Genomic DNA, 19,880 nt, shown 5'->3' on the forward strand with positions numbered 1-19,880 from the left:
TACTAAAAAAGGAAGTTTTGTTGCCGAAAAATACTCAAATCAATCATTTCGACCTCAAAATATATGGACATGAGATAAAATAGATTTCTAGTCTTGGAATGTATTTTCCGGACCGTCAATTTTCAATATTTTCAAGCGTTCATAGGTTTGTTTGATCTACACTAGTTTTGAAGCTTTAAATTTTATTATTTGTGATGAAAATAAACTTTAAGACTATCACAAAGATTTCCAATACTAAAACCACATATTTCGACATATTTGAAAGTACGTCTTACTTTGATTATTTAGGACCTCAGCCTTATAAAAACCACACCCTTAAAAAATATGCCCCGCGATGGAATAGGAACTGGTTCATTTTGAAGGCATTAGTATTAGAAAACTCAAAAATTTAATTTTTTCTTTTGAGCATAATTATCTAGTGTTTTTTTATTTCCCAAAAATTCAAATCATAAAAAAACATTCAAATCTTATTTCCAAAGGAATAAGTGTACAATATATTCTTGCAGAAGCATCGTACATAGGCTCCAAAATGATCAACTACGTGAGGTGGTTAGAACCATTAGATCAATAAATTTACTGTTGAGGTTTCTATAAAGCCAAGGCTTTATGAAACCAAAATAAAGCCTCATGTTAAATCCTTGTCCAAAAAACCTTTTCAGCAACAAAAATCTCTAAGGTGAAATGGACGGTCTAGATAATATATTACAATATACACTATTTTTAGAGCTTGAAATCTTGATTTATTTTCATAACTATAAAGCTCAAGCCGAGATGATCTAAAAGTTCCCCAATGCTTGAATTATATTTTTCAAGGTTTGAAAATTCAGTGATCCAGATTGGGAATCGTTGACAGCGATTCGGATCCCTCAATGTATCGGAATACAACTATGTCTCCCTCTGAACCGGTTTCGAGTTGCTTGTCATTTTTTTTATTTTTTTAAAAAGTTTTGAATTCTTTAAAAAAAAATTAAAAGTAGGCAGTGGCCCAAACCTGTGTAAACAGACGTCAACATTAGGCACTCTTCACACTTCCCTAAACAAGACCCAGCATTAAGCACTTTGCACACTTACATAAGCATGAGTCAACATGAGGTACTGACATTTGACATTTGCCACCATCTATTTTAGATAACAAATGTTAGAAGCCACCCAAAGCCACCAGTTCAATGTTCAATGCCATCTGCCACCCGAAGGCACTTGGCTGGTGCCACCTATTGAAGATGATAAATATGATCCTCTCATCAAGAAGAGAAGGCCTAGTAAAGGCTCTGGAAGCCTGAAGCATCTATAAAAAAAGAAGAAATCAGACTTTAGAAGTATCGAAGTCCCTCTGTATTCTTTTGAGTCTCTCTCTATAACTCTCTCACTCCTCTCTTATTCTTGCTCCTCATTCTTCACTCATTCTTTTTCCCTTATCTCTACCTTTTCATGTCCCTATCCCTTATCTCTACCGTTTCATGTCCCTACTATCTCTGTGAAAATTATGTGTTTTGTAAAGTTTGTACAAGTCCAATTGATAAAAGGAGTGTACAGGAGATTAGTACGAATAAGATATATGTTGGCAGAGCATTTGAAAAGTATTTGACCTTACCTTATCTCTAATACTCAATCTGCCTTTATTAAAGACTGTCAGATTACATATAGTTTTTTGATCGTACAATAATATATCCACTCGAGAGTTCAAAACAATAATCATGGTATCTTGCTTAAATTAGATATGGAGATAGCTTATGATAGAGTTGAGTGAGGGATACTGCTATAAATCTTGAAATGTATGGGGTTTGGTGACAAATGGAGGAGTTGGATGGTTGGATGTCTTTCTTCTGCCCATTTATCGATACTATTCAAAGGTAGCCCAATTGGTTTTTTTCAAGCTTCTAGAGGTCTTCGCCAAGGGGATCCACTATCTCCCTTCCTATTCACTATTTATGTTGAATATTTTAGCTTAATGCTAACAATGTGGAGAGAGTGGGGCATTTCTTGGGGTTCTCGATTGCTAATTTAGATATAGTGATTTCTCATATGCAATATGTTGATGATACTCTTATTTTCTGTGATGCGGACCACTTACATATTAAGAACATTGCGTTATTCCTTGAAATATGTGAAGTTATTATTGGCTTTAAAGTGAACTTTCATAAATCCTCCTTGGTGGGCATCAATTGCCCTGAGTCTGTGACTGATTCTCTGGCTACAATGATGGGCTGTAATGTCGGCTCCTTTCCTCTTGTCTATCTATGCTTACCAATTTCCGATTCTAGACTTCCTTTAACAATATGGGATAGAGTGCTTGAAAGAGTTCAATGTAAGTTGGATCTATGGAAACCTAAATACTTATCTCTTAGTGGAATGGTGACGCTCTTAAGACCTTGTTTGGCAAATCTTCTGATCTATTAGATGTCCTTGATTAATATGCTTGCCTCGGTCGCTAATAAGATCGAGGAGAAGATGAGGGACTTCCTTTGGGGATCCACTAGCGAGCAAAGACAATTCCATTTGCTTAGATGGGAGAGAGTGTGTACATCCAAGAAGGAAGGGTGACTGGGCATTAGAAGTATTAGATTAATTAATCAAGCTCTTATGTATAAATGGTGGTGAAGGAGCCTCTATTTGAAAGAGCAGTTGTAGTTTCAAGTCCTTTTGGTTAAATAAAGGTTGGGTAGGTCGGGAGTTTGGCTTGGGGTTGGTAGAAGAGGAGCTACCTCCCATATGTGGAGGAATATTGTATTATGCAGACCTCTGATTGCTGGTTACTTTAGATGGTCTGTAGGGTGTGGCAACCAAATATTTGGCATCATAAGTGGGTGGGGGAGTATCCTATTAAGTCTCTTTTCCTGAAACTATTTCATATTCATTCAAGGCCAAATATCAAGGTCTGCGAGGTGATTGTGAGAAGAGGTGATTCCATTTCATGGAATATTCTATTGCCCTATGCAAGACTAAATGATGCACTCTTTGCCCAATGGTGTGTGTTAATGGAATTACTTTAAATAATTTATATTTCTGCAGAGGCGGAGGACCAAATGGTATGGGAGATTGAGAGTGATAGTTTGTTCACAATCAATTCTTGCTACAATTTTCTTATTCACGATTGATGGAGATTGTCTCACCCTCAAATGGCACAAATCTGGACATGGCCTATACCCCATAAAGTGCAAGTCTTTATTTGGTTGGCTGCAATGAACAATGTCCTAACTATTGACAACCTGATTAAAAGGGTTAAGATTCTACCAAATGTTTGTTTACTTTGTAAAGCTGATGGTGAATCTGATGCACATCTTTTCATACACTGCCCTTTTACAGTCCAAATTTGGTACTGGTTGGTTGTAGTGATCAATAATAGTTTGGCTCTGCCTTTGACGACGGAGAGTATTGTTACTCAACTCTCTTTACCTCACCTGCTGGAGAATAGTAAGTCTTTATGGAAAATCGCCAAATGGGTTATTCTTTGGGAGGTTTGGAAAGAGAGGAATAGAAGATGGTTCAAAGGAGTCTCTCTACCTTTGGATAGTTTGATTCACTCATTGAAATGTTCAATCTAGTCGTGGCTTTCTATTTCTAAGGTGGGATGGGGTACGACCAAGATTGATCTTTTTGCCAACCTCAACAATGTTTTTCAGTTGGGTACCATGAGGTCTAGACCTAAAAGTTTGTGAATAGCACCTTCTATGGGTACTTTGAAGCTCAAATTTGATGGAAGCTCTTTTGGTAATCTAGGGAGGTTTGGAAAAAGAGGAATAGAAGATGGTTCAAAGGAGTCTCTCTACCTTTGGATGGTTTGATTCACTCATTTAAATGTTTAATCTAAGCATGGCTTTCTGTTTCTAAGGTGGGATGGGGTACGACCAAAATTGATGTTTTTGCCAACCTCAACAATGTTTTTTAGTTGGGTACCATGAGGTCTAGATCTAAAAGTTTGTGGATAGCATCTCCTATGGTTACTTTGAAGCTCAAATTTGATGGAAGTTCTTTTGGTAATCCAAGGTTAGCTGGTATTAGTGGCATTTTGAGGGACTGTGATGGTAATACTCTCTTTTTGTATGTTGGGTTGGTAGGGCATGCAACGACAAACTTTGCTGAATTGTTTGCGCTTTATCAAGGATTGAAGATTTTTACAGAGATAAACTATGGCCTTTCATGCTGGATAGAGGGGGATTCTCTTAATGTGGTCAAGTGGTGTAATAAGGAACAACTCATTCAATAGAAACTGAGATCTCTTTGGCTATAAATCACGGACGTATCTTTTATCATTTCGGTTTTATTCCCACATGTTTATCGAGAAGCAAACTAGGTGGCAGACTGTCTAGCCAAATGGGGAGCCTCTTTATCTTCTCTTGTTATCTCTAATAATGTAATTACATTCCAAGAGCATTAATAAGAATTATTAACATTTGTCAATAAAAGATATATAACTAAACACTCTGCTCAAGTATGTTAGTTTCTCTATTTGTCTTTTTAAATAACAATAGCTTTGGTTCCTGAGTTGTTTTGTTATTACATAATTATTGTTCATCACTATTCAATACTAATATTCATCACTTTTTTACTATTCATTACTTTTCATTATTCATCACTCTAAGAGTCAAATTAGCATTTAATGCATTCACTGTGCATTTATTTTTTGAAAGCTATTTAATGCTACAATAACATAGCTAATGTGTTGCAAAAGTTGTGAAAAAAATATAGTGTCCCTTGGACTATATTTGAAGAATCATATTATTCATTGTAAATGTGCATGGACTATTAATATAATATCGCATGATGCTATTCACAAATACTATTTACATGATACTGTTCATAAATACTATTCATTGAATACTACTAACGCACACTATTCACACAACATTATAGTAGTGCACAGTTAATATTATTCAATGATAAATTGGGAACTAAGTATCATGCTAATTCTTTACTATAACATCATGAGGCTCTAGCTTGAATAACATATTTGTTTGCTCATATTCATAATAATGATCTTTCTCCTTGGCTAGAAAAGTCTCATAGAAGCATTGAACTGTACATTGAGCTATGACTAAAATTTGAATTATAAGGAGATGTAAATTGGATTAAACCCTATTAAAGAAATTTATATCAAATTCTCACCACACTTTTACATAGCATGTCTAAGAGACTCTGCAAACAACCCGATTAGAAAACAACCTGAAAGCCTAGAAATGGCCTAGGGCTCTTTAGAGCCTAGGAATAAGAGATGAGAAAGAATCCTATGATGTCTGGCATACTTACTTAGACTTACAGAGCTACCGGGTGTAATGCAATCTACCCCAATAGCCACCTTGAGCAGTATCTCGCCGCAATGGACTCACTCCCTTTAGGAACAAGACTAAAGATAATCGGGACTCCCGGATTAACGCACAAAGAAAATAATCTTACTTAAGAGATACTTTTGTTTTCACAACTCAATTGCTTAATTAGAATGCAAATGGTATAATTTATATGCCTTAGGAGGGAACCTTTATTCCTCATTTACATCAAATCAATTAAAAAATAAGATATATCAATGTTGGGTTCATGTTGCCTTTAAAAGCCTTATAAGTGCCTGTAAACTGAAATGATATAGTGGAACATGAATTCAGTGGGAGTGTGGTCCCTCGTGGACCATACTAAGCAAACGATGATTTGCTGATACCGATCTATGCTTAATGATCTAGGCCAGTCCATTGGGAAAAACACATGTTACCTGGGCATGAAGAACAAACCGATGAGGGTTTATGGGTTAGCCCTTGATGAGGTCGGAGAACATGGCCGGATGAGTGAGCCCAGGGATTGTGTGACCCTTGTGTGTGATGGTGGCCTACAGAGACATGGGCCAAAACCTCATCTATGTACTATCACACAGCATGCATATCGATAGATCGTTCAGGAAAGCTAGAAATCCACCTTTTAGGGTGAAACGTATGCATGTACGAGAGATATCCCTATGCACCATAGGAGCTATGGTCGCATCAGGTCTAGGTGACCTTGACTCGTCTCTAGGGGAGGACCTGCAATCCACAAACTGTGATTGTAATCCTTTGGCTCATCAGTTGGACTTTAGTGACCCGCTAATGAGCCATTGCTTGGATTGTGGGTCATGAAAAATATTGGGTCGGTCTGATAAAGCAAGTGTGGTCTGTAGTCCACAGTTGAAGGTGGAGTGCCCCATGATTGTTGATTCCTAAACCATATGAATCATTTTCCCATTAAATTAATTTAATTGTGTTTGTTTTATGATGGAAATTATTTTAATATTATTATTTGAATTTGTATGAACCCTTGGATTTTTTATTTTAAATTTTTGGATTTATAAAAGTAAAGATATTGACTTTACAATTGTTTAAATATTCAAATAATGTTCTAAAATCCTTTTATTAATTTTAAATATATAAAAATATTATAGGGGCCCATTATGCATATGGGCCTGCCATATTTTTAGAAGGTGGGGCCTATCAGTGCCTCCCTTGGGTGGCCCGCCCCACCCTTATTCTCTTTCCTATTATTTGGTGATATGACATGTGGCCATATGGTTGAAAGATATTGACTTGATATATATTTGAAAGATGTTGTGAAAATATTGAGTAGACTTGTGTTATTTTATGGTATGCACAATAGTTTGATTATATTTAATTTATCTAATTTCTATTGATAGGAAAATGGTTTAGAAAAGGGGAATAATGGTTCATGCACCTTCCATAATGTTGATGGCCCATTTATGAAATGAATGGCCCATATCTCTTACCCCACAAGTCACCATTGATCGACAGTCTATGTTCAATCTCACAAGAAGATGAAAGTCAAAGAAAACCTTAAGAAACCCTAATCTTGTTCAAGCCTATAAAAAATGGATTGTCTTTACCCAAAATCTCTACACCTTATCTTTCAATCTCACTTTCTTAAGAAAGTTTATCTCTCTCATGTTTGATCTCTCTCTCCCACATTGTGAATGAACCTAAGGGTTTAGGTTATGGAGTTCTTCTCTCCTATCTCTCAAATATGGTTTTATGGCTAAGGGTTTTAGGATTTAACAAAAAGAGAATCCATCTCTCTCAAACTAGGTCGCTAAAAAAATTCACCTAGGGTTTGAATTTGTGATCAAAGGGGTTCATATTTCATTGGTGTGGCTTGGCCAAAATTTGCTTTCCCGGTTCGAGATTGAAGCTAAACCGTTGATCCCGTGCCATGTGGCGACTTGGTGTGGGGTGTAATAAGCCCAGTTGAGGTAATCTCCAACACTCTTCCTTTTGTTTATTGCAATCTTCTATTTTATTCTCAAGCATAGTGCATAGTTATTTCAATGACATCAAGTTGTTAAGATCTTGGTTTTATTGTTATGTTGATTTTATTTTGAAATTTATCTTATTATAATAGAGACCACATGTAAGTGATCTTTTGCCAAAAGAAAGGGGTGAAGAAAAAAAAAAAAATGTATTCCCCGATAAAAGATCACATAGGTACTTTTTTCAATCAAATCCTACTTTACATCGTATCAAAGGAAAGTAAGTGAATAGTAACAAGTTTACATCTTTTCAAAAAAGAGACTAAATGAATAAGAGAAAACTAATGAATCACTAACTATTACGGTAATGCGACTACCGTCAATGTCATTTTGGTAAAAAAAACCAAAAATGAGGAAAAAGGGTGGAGATAAACAAAAGTTTGGGGTTTTTTTCTAATTAAACTTTAATTAAGGTATATTTGCGATAATTATAATTTCCCTTAATAAATCCATTTCTTCTAAAAAAAAAAGTTTAAAAGCAAATAAGATTTGCCTTCTTCATTATCATGAGTTTATTTTTGATGGGATCCTATAATAGGGAAAGGTTACTATACTTCCCCTACATCATAGAAGATCTATGCTTTCCCTACCATCCAGCCGTCCAATTTTGATCAAGAGAGCCACTCACCGTTTGATCTTAGATCTGACATATGAAATTATTTTATTTTTATTTTTTTATAAAAAATGTATGAATATGAATTTGGTACGTGCCATCTTCTCATTGAGGCGCACTTATAAAAAATATTAAAATATTTTGTCGATAAAATATAATAACCAAAATACCCCTTGAAACTTTCACTGGTATTTTGGTCATTTTATTCTATTGAAAATATTTTTTAAATTTTTTTCGTTAGTGCGAGTTTAATAGAGGATTGGATGTCCAAAATTTGTGTCAAAATAGTTTATAGAAAAAATTTAAAAATAAAATAGTATAGAAATTTGATATTGTCATTGGGGCAATCTTAGTCCTCCATTCAAAATGGACGGTTGGATAAGGGGAAGTATTATAAATTTTATGGTGTAGGAACCATTGAAAGCTTGTCCCCTATAATATACCACGAATAATATGCATGTTTGGTCAGGGCCCACCTCTAAATGGAACCCTTTTCAAGCACTCCCATTTGAATTCCTTTTGTTAACCAACACCCTAAACCAATTTGAATCCACATCTAACTAACTGAATTTAACAAAAACAAAAACAACAACAATGGCACCACATTCTTGATTCTTTTAAAGGAACCGAAGAACTCAATCATCAACATTTATTTGAACGAAAGCTGCTCATTTATTGGCAAGGGCTAATGCTGCAGTTGTTTCCATCCCGAACGTGCGTCTTCCATCTCTGGTTTCCTTCCACACCATTGTACCATCTGCATCATACATGAGTGATATAGTTTGTGTAATATGTTAGTATTTGTTGTAGTTTGAAGACTGCATTTGGATTCTCTCTTGCTTAGGATTTGTTGCCGTTATAAGACTGCATATGGATTCTCTCTCCATTTTTTAAAAATTTAATATCTTCATACGGATTGTCATCTGGAAGTTTGTTCTCAAAATCAGGTTGCATCCTTGGTGGATCTTGGACCCTTTCTCGAAAAAACCTGGGAAGGCTCCTCTAACATAGGCTCTTATATTTGGGGATTGTGTACTATAAGAAGGTTCACTTTTGGTACAAGGGAGTAACAAGTACTCTTAGCAATTGGACATGCAATTCAACATATTGAAATGTTTTACAACATTTGAGAAATTTTATTTTGAACTCTATCCCCAATCAATAACACCCGACCACTCGATTTCACATCTAATGGTTGATTGTGACACATTTCCAACCACTCGATTTCACATCTAATGGTCTAACATGGCTTTTGTGGAACACACTGTATGGATCGTCTTTCTTTTTCTTGCTAGTGGTTCAGTAGAAACCTGAACTTATCTTGCGTCTACTTGATCATAGATTAGCTTTATCGTGAATGGGTTTTGGTAAGTTAATGTCTGCAGTGTACTAAGAATGGATGTTACTATGTTCAGTGGATGGATATTGGTATGTTTATTGAATGGATGGTGATATTTGAGTATTTAATATTTTTAATTCTTGCTGACCATATAGGAATGAGTTCCGATGATGTTGGAAGAAATTACCAATTGACAACACTGCTCTTGATTCCCTGTCATATCAGGGCGGGAACTTTAAAATGTATTTCATAACTTTTATGTGGAAGATGGTTGGTTTATATTTTCCTCTGAACTTTGGTTGATTATATGGATGACTATAACTTTTCCTTCTTTTTATGTGGATGGTGGTTAATGTGGATGTACATGTGATTGATTTTTGGTGATTAATGTGACTATGTGATTGATTTTTGGTGGTTAATGTGGATGTACATGTGATTGATTTTTGGTGATTAATGTGACTATGTGATTGATTTTTGGTGGTTAATATGGATGTCTATGTGATTGATTTTTGGTGGCTAATGTGGATGTCTATGTGATTGATTTTTGGTGGTTAATGTGGATGTTTATGTGATTGATTTTTTGTGGTAAATGTGGATATTTATGTGATTAAACGGTTAAAAAAAGCAGTTTCGTGCTTTCCCAACGTCAGCATTACCAAACAAGAGAAAGTAGCAGCACAACAGTTTATCAAATAGGGTTCCTAACTTGCAGGCTACCAATTTAGGCTACCAATTTTCACTTTCTCACAGAATGATTGGCAGGTGAGCTTACATTTTCTCACACCTCGTTTTCTAGTTAATATTTTGCCCCATCTCATAATCCATGATCTTCGGCCTTCGTTATGTTGTCTTAATGACAAGTTTGTTACTCTCAGTCATTACGAATTGTTTCTCAATTAGGTACTGATTGGTATCTAAACTCCACTGTTCTATGAATGCATCTATTGTGGTAGCTTTTGCATTTTTGTGAGAGGTTATGATCGATAAAACATAATATGGTAGCAGTCATGGAGGGGTTTAATGAATTTGAACAAGGAGGTTCTCTGAATGAGTTATGATTTGTCTTAATTTTATATAAATCAGGATGCATGCCTGGAATCGTGCATCCGGTTTTCGTACATGCAATTTATCGAAGAGGAGTTATGCAAGTGATGCTGCCAAAGCTAGTTTGAATCATCAAGCTGAAAATGTTCATGTACATCCTTTTACATTTATTACCTTTAATTGCTTTTATTTTGGCTGTTCGTTCTCGACATTTCTGTTTGTTATCTTGTCAAGTATTTGTAAATTTAACGGAGAAATAGTTACAAATATAAATTATATGTTGTTTTATACCTTGAAGATATTTTTTTTATTAATAACTGTAATTCATATTTACTTCGGAAGATAGTTCTGGAACCCTGGAAAGTTATAAAACTATAAGGATGAGAAGGGATTTTCACAGTCAAGTTCCTATGTTTGACAACTATCTATTAGTCCACTTGAAAATTGTATCGTTGGCATCAATGTTTCGAGATCATTCTATAATTTTTTTATGTATAATTTTGGATGTTTTTGGCAAAGATCGGTGATTTTTTTGGCATGATCCGCATTTTTACATTTTTTTTGTTTTGGAGCATTTTTTAAAAGGATGCGGTTTGTATAGAGCTGAGGCTCTAAACAATCAAATTAGAGCCCACTTTCAAATAGTATCGAGAAATGTGGTTCCAATATTGGAAATATTTGTGATAGCTTTAAAATATATTTTCATCTTTAATTATAAAACTTAAAGTTTAAAAAATAGTGTAGATCGAGTAGATCTATGAAAATTTGAAAATCTTGAAAATTGACGGTCCAAAAATGCATTACAAGATGCACTATTTTCAAAACTTGAAATCCATTTTTTTCTCATGTCCATGCATCTTGATGTCGAGATGATCAATTTGAGGACATTTAGGCATCAAAACAACCTCCTCTAGTGAAATTTCTGAGGTAGGCTCTAATTTGATTGTTTAGAGCCTAGGCTCTATATAAACTTTTTACTTTTTTAAAATATCCCCAATTATAAGTCAAATTCTTTTAAAATCCATTTTATATACTTTTTAAAGCTTATTGGAAAATTTGAATGTTGTTTTTGGTTTTATTTAACTTCTAGCAGATTCAATTTATTTTTCAAAATTTTATATTTTTTGAATTTATCTAGGCTTTTGGCTGTGTATAGGACTTGGTTGAGTCCACTCAGTCTCTGCTGAGTCCCTTGGCCAAGGTGAGTTCCTAATCATTGGCTTGCATATTGCTTATGGTAGATTATTGAAAGTTCACACCTTCAAAACTTTTCTGGTACTTGTGTTGCCCTTGATTTGGTGTGGCTACATAGAAAGCCTAGCTTTCTTCTATTCATCTCATTGTTTCTTTGAAAATATGAATTGTTTTCACAAGTTAGAGAACCTTTCATTTCGGTTAACTTTGGGTCGAAGATCATTGTGAAGCTTTCTATTCGTGTATGTGTGTATGTATTGTTTATGAAATTCTTTTAAAATCTCTTTTAAATGTTGGGTCTTTAATGACAATTAATATGGTTTTCTTGAAACGGATGGGCTTGCTGTAAGAACTTTCTAGGAGGGTGGAGATAAGCCTGTTGAAGCAAATAATATTGAGCAGTACGATGTTGCCATTGTCGGAGGAGGCATGGTTGGCATGGCTCTTGCTTGTACTCTAGGTAATTATTATCACCCATTGATCGTCTTTTCAATTGCATAAACTTTCACTATATTGAAATTAAGTCCTGTCTAGTGTTGTCTAGAAAATGGTGTGTCATTTCAGGAATAACTGTTATAATGCTTTTGAACATGACTGAAATCAAGAATCAGCCTTTGTGGAGAAAAACACCTTAATTTTTGGTGCACATCATTGATCATAATCATGAAATAGAACAATATTAGCAATTGAAAACTAAATAAATGTATTACTGGTTGGCAGTGTATTGACATATAGATATATTTTGATCACTGTTCCAATCCTTATGCCATTCCAATTTCGGTTTGATGAGCAGATGAAAGTGTGGTCTGATTTATTTGCAGCTATCAGCAAACAGATGTAGAGGAGGCTGGATCGTGTGTCTGGCCAAAAAAAAAAAAGCATAGGAACATATAGTCTCCTTGGACGTGGCAAATCTCTTATGTGTTGTTTGGATTCTAGGACTTGCAGAAACGAGTTTTGGGGGCATTGCTGTTTGGATAGTTTTTGGATCAACCCAGGATATTGCAAATCCCTTGTTTGGTTTATGCATTTGTAAAACCTGGATTTGCTGGATTTATGATAAACATGTTAACTGTAGTTGATTAGATCTTGATATCTATCCAGTGAAGACAATTTCTTGAAAATAATTAAACCATAATATGAATAACAAAATGGACAATTCAAATTATTATACAACTAGATCACTGTTACTCACCCTCCCTCTTTTGTCATAAAACTTTGAACATAAATTGATATATCCATCCGATAAATCAACTAAAGATGTTTTTCAGATGACTCAATTTTCTAGAATAAAAAGATCATATGCAATGGAATATTGTTAGAAAGATTAATACAAATAATATGGAATGCCCATTCTGCACCCATGGAAAGTTCAGTAACATGATTTTTTTTGACAAGGAAAGCTCATAGTTATATAGTACTACATTCACCAGGGATCAAACACAGGAAACCATTAAAACCAACATGAGATTTCAAGGTTTAAAGCTTCATTTCTCTTGTTCAACAAAATATATCAAGATTTACAGCTTCATTTCTTTATTCAACAAACTTCAACGTATACCTAAAAATACAAATTGGGAGGTCCACTCCCCCAATACAAACCAGAAAAATACTGCCCGCCCTTGAAGCTCCCGAAAAAGAAATATCTGGAAAACCCAAATGAAAGAAAAAAGTTAGAACCCTAAAATCCATTTAAAAAAAGGCATCAGCTACCTCCAAACCATAATTATTAAAAGTAAGTACCAAAAAGGAAAACCAATAGAGAGAAAAAAAGATGGAAATCCAAAGAAAAATTGAAAATCAAACCTCTTGAAAACATCAATAGGAAGTGATCAAGATAACAATAATGGAGAGGGAACCCATTATTATCAATGGTGTGACTCTTTCAGTGATTGGTTTGATCCACAAAGGAGAACGAGCTTCCTCATAGTGGCAGGATTGCAAACCTCCTAAAAAAACCCAACAACAAAAGTTTAGTAGAAAAGAAATAAAGTTCCCAATAAGTATGTAACCAAGCTTTCCTAGGTTTGTAGAACAACGTGGGAAAATGCATAGCACCACGATACATTAAAAAAAATAGCGCACAAAATTTTAATGGAACGAGTAATAGAGATAGTGGTTCTTACTCCTCCAACCCCAATAGCTGCTCTATTCTTTCTCTCTTCCTCCTTGTCCTTTTGTCCCCCTTTTTTCACTCTACCCTATGTTCCTCATCCTTTTCTCTCTCTTCCTCTTATTGAACTTGTATCTGCTTCCCCTTCTTCGTTCTCTCTCCAACGCTCTGCGATTTCTTAATGCCATTGCTTCAAGCCTAAAGAATAGTTGGTCTTATCTGCAAGAAAATAACTTAACAATGGATTGCAAACTGCAGCAAAAATTATTGTGAATCTTAGAGGGTATTGTACTTTGGTTTCTTTGTGAGGAGAGATTGTTGAGGCAGAGGAGAAGGGTTGACTGGGACTGCAACAATGGAAAGAGAGAGAAAAGAGAAGATAGAGAGGAGGTTAGCGGCCAGCACTTGACCTAATGCGCAAGATCAAGCTTAAGAAAAAATCGGGAAATGCTCATTCCATCTGTTTTTTGCTTTTGGAATGAGCAAACCTCATTTTGAGCCCTTTTGGGGATATGCAAAGCCAAGATATGAGTCCTGAAAGAAAACCCAAACAGCTTTTTAGCTGCGAGGCAATGCACACTTGTCTGATTGCGGAGTGATTGTACATGTAGTATCTGTTGTCCTTGAGAGACAATCTCACAGCATCATAATTCATTTGTATGTTGATCCTCAAGGAAATGAGCCTTCATCTTCTCTTTTTTAAGTAGGTTGGCTTGCATGCATAAGGTGGTTTGAACCCCAAATCTCCCTCTTGCAACCAAGATATCACATCTTAACCTAGTTTAAACTTTTGAACTTTTGCAAATTGACAATCAAAATTGCCCTCTTTTGTGGACATCTAGAAGTCAATTTTCTTGTGACATTGACCCCGTAGTTATGTTTCTCTCAATTCTAACCTAGAGCGGGAGCTTTGGAAGGCATTTATGGTCCTAGAAGCTTGGTTTCGGAAATTTAATCATGCTATCCTTTAGGCCTGTTTTCAAAGTGCACAAGAGGTTGCAATGGCTGCTGGAGGTTGAGGATGTCGTAGACGGTCAAGGTGTGTTTTCATATTTTCAATTTAAATCACCCTCTTTGATCTTGTAGTTGGTTTGGTCTATCATAAAATATGTGATCTTGTGAGTGATCCGATTTTGATTAAGAGCCTTTGGAAGAAGTTGAGGAATTAGAACCCTTTCTCTTCGAGATAGTGAGGAGAGAATAGTTCTTGAAAAGGATGATGAAGCCCTTGATGGCATGATGAACAAGGAAACCCTTAGTAGAGAAGATGATGGCCATGGTGATGGTGAGGAGGACAAGGAAGTCTTTGGGTTTTTTGGGAACTTTTGGGCGTATGGACTCTACATACAAAGTGTTTGGTGATCGTTGAATGAAAATGAGGTTGTTGGGTTGGCAAGCATAGTTAAGGTTCTTAAAGTTGTGGAGGAGGAGAATATACAGGTTTAGAACATTTTAATTTGGTGGCATAGAGGAAGCGTAGGGGATCCTTAGCCCAGTAAGGCGTGACCCTAGATTTAGAGAGAAAGGAAGTGGTTGTTGAGAATGTGTAAGATACCAAGAAAGAAGACTTGGTATCAATTTTTCAATATACATATCAAGATCCTTGTCTTCAGGGCATCTCCATACCACAAATAATCTTAAAGCTAGTAAAGATTAAGGTTGAGAAGATCTTGGGCTTAGCAAAGAATCCATCTTAGTGTACTTTAAAACTCAAGGACGAGTTTTTTCCAACCAGGGAAGTCTGAAGCATGACAAGATGCCTGTTATTTTTTGTTTTTTATAATTATATTTAGGAATATATTTTAGGGATTTTCTACGTTATTTTTAAGGGTTTTTAAGTTTTTTAAAGCATTTATTTATTTATTTTAATATATTTTTAGGATTTCATGACTTGTTCGGAAAAGTAGTTAACAATGCGTATGAAATTATTTGTTTTATCAAGGTAAAAGTGTCATTATGAATTTTTTTAATTGAATTTTGTTTCAATTAGAATTAGGATTCTTGGGGTCTTAAGGACGGTCTTTTTATTATAATGGAAAATTATAAAAAAGGTCCCTAAATTTTTCAAATATATAAGAAATGCTAAATTTTTTCAAAGGACATCCATACCCAACAATTTTTTGGTTTACTCAAAATGCTAATCGGGCCATGATTCTAGAGGGAGGTTGTGTGGTGCTTCTGTTGGGCATTACGACCTCTTAGAGCCGTGATGCACCCTCGCGGCCCTACTGCCTTGGATGCTTTGAAAGCACAAGGTTGAAGCATGAAGGGCCCTTGGGCATCATGGGCCTCTTAGGGCAATGATGGTGGGGCATCACGACTGTAATAGGCATCATCATGCCCTAACAGGGCCGTGATGCCCAAAGGAAGCCCCAAAGGATAGTCCTTGGGCATCGTGGCCCTATGAAGGGCATTCTGAGCTAAGAAAAAAACTGTTGGGTATGGACGTAATTTTTTAAAAAAAGTTTTCGTATTGTTTTTATTTTTTGAAAAATACAGGGATATTTTTTATAATTTCCCTATTACAAATAGGGAATTTATACAGTTTTTCATTCAGAATTGGGTTTTGAGTTCTTATTTCTGGTTTAACCAATGTAAAATTATTGAAGCCTGACTTGTAGGCTTCCTCTTTAATTTTTCCAATCAATAGTTTGTTTCATTTTCTTCCCTTCAGATTTCTTTGTGCATTTCTAGGACTATAGTTGTCAGAAACGAGTGAGATTCCGAATAATTGCAATTGCGGAATCGTGGCTGGCTACAAGATTCTTGTTTTCAAAATCAACGTTTGTACGAGGGGAATTGCGGGAAGTGATATTCCTACCTTATAGGAATCAAGATTCGACCCAAATGAAATAGAGATACCTACATATATGGAATCGAGATTTCGTCCTATTCGGAATCGAGTTTATGACCTAGTTGGAATCGAACCCCATATGAAATCGAGATTCCAAATATCTTTGAAATCGAGTGTTTGATTTTATTTTTCTCATAGGTTGTGAATTGTTTATTTTGTAGTTCATGGCCCTAAGTTTTAGCGGGTGTTTGTTTCATGGAAGACCAGGCTGCCAATATTCATGTATTTTGAAATCCGTGACCTCGCGTGGTTAGAAGCCACGGGTTCCATAAATCACATCATTTTGATGTTAATTTGGAGGTCCAAGAACCCACGATTTTCAAATTAACATTGCACTTCATGCCAACAAATGCAGGAAGTGCAACAGTCATGGAAGTCGTGGCCTCCAATAAACAAACACCCTTAGTGAGTAGAAGATTTCCTGTAATGGTTTCCACATATGAGCTCTCAATGTATGATGGAAGTCAATTAGTTTGGATTAGAGGTATATCAATTACAATGACTTGTCGTACTTGGGAACTGTAGCATTCAACCATCAATATAACATTCACATTCAAATCTTTTTTATTTTTTGCCAAATTTGCCCCCAGTCCGATTTGAGTCATTGGATCGCATGGTAGCATGGTAACATTTCACGTTCTATTTTTTTTTTCATATTGATTGATCCCAGTACATTTTGTCACACCAATTGACAGATATTTCATGTGAAAAATCTCTTGTACCGAATAACATGAAGGAGTTTTATCACGTGAAAATACTTTCATGGAAGTATTTTCATGCGTACCAAACATTGTAAAACCTAATACTCCAACTAATGTTTTAAGTATGTGGATTTGAATAGGAATTGCCGATATAGATTAAGAATCAGCTCAGACCGAACCGGTTCTGGGAAGCTATTGGTCATAGCCTGGTGCCCCCATAAGATAGACGTTTTTTTATTCTTTTTTTTTTTTTTGACCTTTTTGGCTTATCTAATATTTTCTTAAGTCTCACCTAAATCCCAACCTCATAAATCCCTATTTTAAATTTTATTTTATTATTTTTACTTTTTAATATTTCTATGGCCTGTTGATTTGGACCAATGCAAACCGATCCGAATAGGTGATCCAGCAATCCACGGATAATTGATCCAGGTTCCACTGCTCTAAGCAGTAAGGATATCCTGAACTTAGAGACCAACATAAAAAACTAATTAAAAAAAATTCGTGATCCCTTCTGAAGAAAAATGACGTCTTAAAATTAAATACATACTATTCAATTTTTGGGTTGTCAAATTTAAGTGTTTAGAAATTCAAAATTTACTTTTCTTTTTATAAAAGTACTCACAAATTTTCAAATGTGAGAAAACTCTTCTAAGTAGGTCATTTCTTGACGGAGTAGATATACAATATGTACCGCTCGCTATACACACAGCTGTTTGGTTCCATGTGCAAAGCGATTGATTATGTGTTTGTGGTCGTAATGAGTTGCAACGGAATGGGAATGGGGCCGGGGCATCAGTGATAAGGGAGTAGATGCCTCAACTTAACGTCCCACCTTTCATTCTTACCATTAACGATTCGACAAAAATAAAATAATGAAGATGTATAAAAGTATAAGTAAAATATCTCCATATCTTCTATTTTTAAATTTTATTTTTTAATAAATCTAAAGTTTCAAAAAATATCTTCTGGCCACTTTAAACCCATTTTTTAACTTAAACAAATATAAAAAAAACATGTTATTTCTCTCTTTTTGTGTTTCTCTCACTCTTTCCTCCCTTGTTTCTTCAAACATCTCTCTCTCCTCGTGGTAACCTCTCACCTCCATGAAACCCTTCTTTTCCTCTAAAAGTTTGGGATGATGGCTTTTAGAAGAGACATATCTTTTTATATTTGTTTGGCCTAAAGAACAAGGTTTAAATTAGTTTAGGGGGTTAGAAGAAATAAAATTTACTATTTTTATGCCTCAAGATATCTTTTAAAACTTCGGATCTATTGTAAAATGAAATCTAAAAATAGGGAGTATAGAGATATTTTTTCAAAAATATAATAAGTTGTATAAAATATGATAAAGATATGATAGCACTTAGGTAAATGGGAAAAAATATTTTTCTTCACTATGTAATTAGAAAATCAATAAGAGTGTGAAACCACCTCGAAACAACAATAACGTGATTAAATCAATTAATTTGTCAATAATAAAGTGAATTCAAAAAATAAAGTGGGTATGTTTTAAAAATAATTTTATATAGATATTTTTCCAATCATTTTGGTAAAACAAACCGAACAAACACATATCCAGTAACCATAAACAAGTGAGGGAAATTTAACAATTTGACCACTTAAGTTGCTCAACTCAAATGACGTAGAGACCCCAACTTGTTTTCCTATCCGGGACATTATGTGGAAAAGTGTTATATACGTCAGGAGATGCATTCCTACATTTAAGTTCCCAAAGAATAAACCATCCATCTAAATGTGGATGTAAATGATCTCCAAGACTTATGTTACCTAAAGATCATTGTCCTCGTAAAAAAACCAAATCTCACTCTAATATTTATGTTATGCAAAAATTATTGTCCTCTTAAAAAACCCAAACAATACTCCATTAAAAACCATGTTTCACACCATGGTCGGATATAAGTGAAAGATAGTCTCATATTTTTTATATGGAATTGTATATTATGAGGCCGTTTACTTTCGTATTTTCGTAAATAGCTCACAATCATATATTTAGCCATAGATGTGAAATCTAATAAATTGAAGTGTGTTATAACATTCCAGAAATTTGTTTTGGACCTTGTGCCCAATCAGTGATACATCTTCAACCACCCGATTCTACATACAACGGTTAGTAATGATTGTGACCTCTTTGTATAAAAAATAAATGGTCTCATTATCTTTATTTTTTTATACTATAATTGGGAAAAAACTGGCATAGGCCCACTAACCTACAGCTACATATGAGCCCAATAACCCAAATTGAATATAGGCCAATCCAATAATTACGATTGTATTTCGTGTTTTAATTTATTTTTTTTATAAATCCAAATTAGTTAAAATTTTGAGTGTTTTTTTAAAAAATATAGAAGAATCTACTAAAAATACTTCTACTCACTCACTTGAACTATCGAACATAATATTTTTATTTTAAATGGGAGAATGGATATTGCAATTCAAGATATCGAATACATCATTTTGAGTAAAAGATCAGTTAGGCACTTATAACAACGGACCTATCTTTTACTAAATTAAGTGTTATATGCCTTTGGCACTTTAAGTATGACACCTTTAATGCAATAAATGTGTAGTAAAACTTATTTTTAAAAAATATGAATGTGTACTATGCTCCTACAAGAGCATACTGTCCATTTGCTCCTTTAGGTGAAAAAGCTACTTAATTGTATAAGGCATCAATTGTTGAAATAAAGTGCACCTCAAAAATTGACTCAAAAAGGATATCTCAATA

At 34.8% G+C, this 19,880-nt stretch overlaps 1 protein-coding gene and 1 long non-coding RNA gene across 9 annotated transcripts; one reads left to right on the top strand and one right to left on the bottom strand.

Annotated features, from left to right (window-relative positions):
• The first annotated feature begins 8,392 nt into the window (after positions 1–8,392).
• On the top strand, positions 8,393–13,212 carry LOC148780400 (uncharacterized). Of its 8 annotated transcripts, XM_088845928.1 has the most exons (6): positions 8,461–8,600; positions 9,854–9,987; positions 10,309–10,420; positions 11,426–11,470; positions 11,824–11,923; positions 12,285–13,212. In XM_088845928.1, the coding sequence occupies exons 2-6, from the start codon at positions 9,977–9,979 to the stop codon at positions 12,302–12,304; spliced, it is 288 nt and encodes a 95-aa protein (XP_088702054.1). In that variant the 5' UTR covers positions 8,461–8,600; positions 9,854–9,976; the 3' UTR covers positions 12,305–13,212. The 8 variants fall into 8 exon arrangements, 5 of the variants coding, with proteins under 5 accessions (XP_088702053.1, XP_088702052.1, XP_088702055.1 ...); XM_088845927.1 differs by lacking the exon at positions 9,854–9,987 and having other exon boundaries at positions 8,393–8,600; positions 12,257–13,212; XM_088845926.1 differs by lacking the exon at positions 9,854–9,987 and having other exon boundaries at positions 8,393–8,600.
• Positions 12,931–14,138, bottom strand: LOC110006378 (uncharacterized). Its single transcript, XR_002279287.2, has 3 exons — positions 13,590–14,138; positions 13,270–13,412; positions 12,931–13,109 (listed from the first exon to the last, which is right to left on the bottom strand). It is a non-coding gene; the product is annotated as an uncharacterized LOC110006378 (long non-coding RNA).
• Between the last annotated feature and the right edge of the window lie 5,742 nt (positions 14,139–19,880).

The sequence above is a fragment of the Amborella trichopoda genome, chromosome 9 (genome assembly GCF_054954075.1).
Source record: "Amborella trichopoda isolate Santa Cruz 75 chromosome 9, AtrichopodaSantaCruz75HAP2 v2.0, whole genome shotgun sequence".
Lineage (NCBI taxonomy): Eukaryota > Viridiplantae > Streptophyta > Magnoliopsida > Amborellales > Amborellaceae > Amborella > Amborella trichopoda.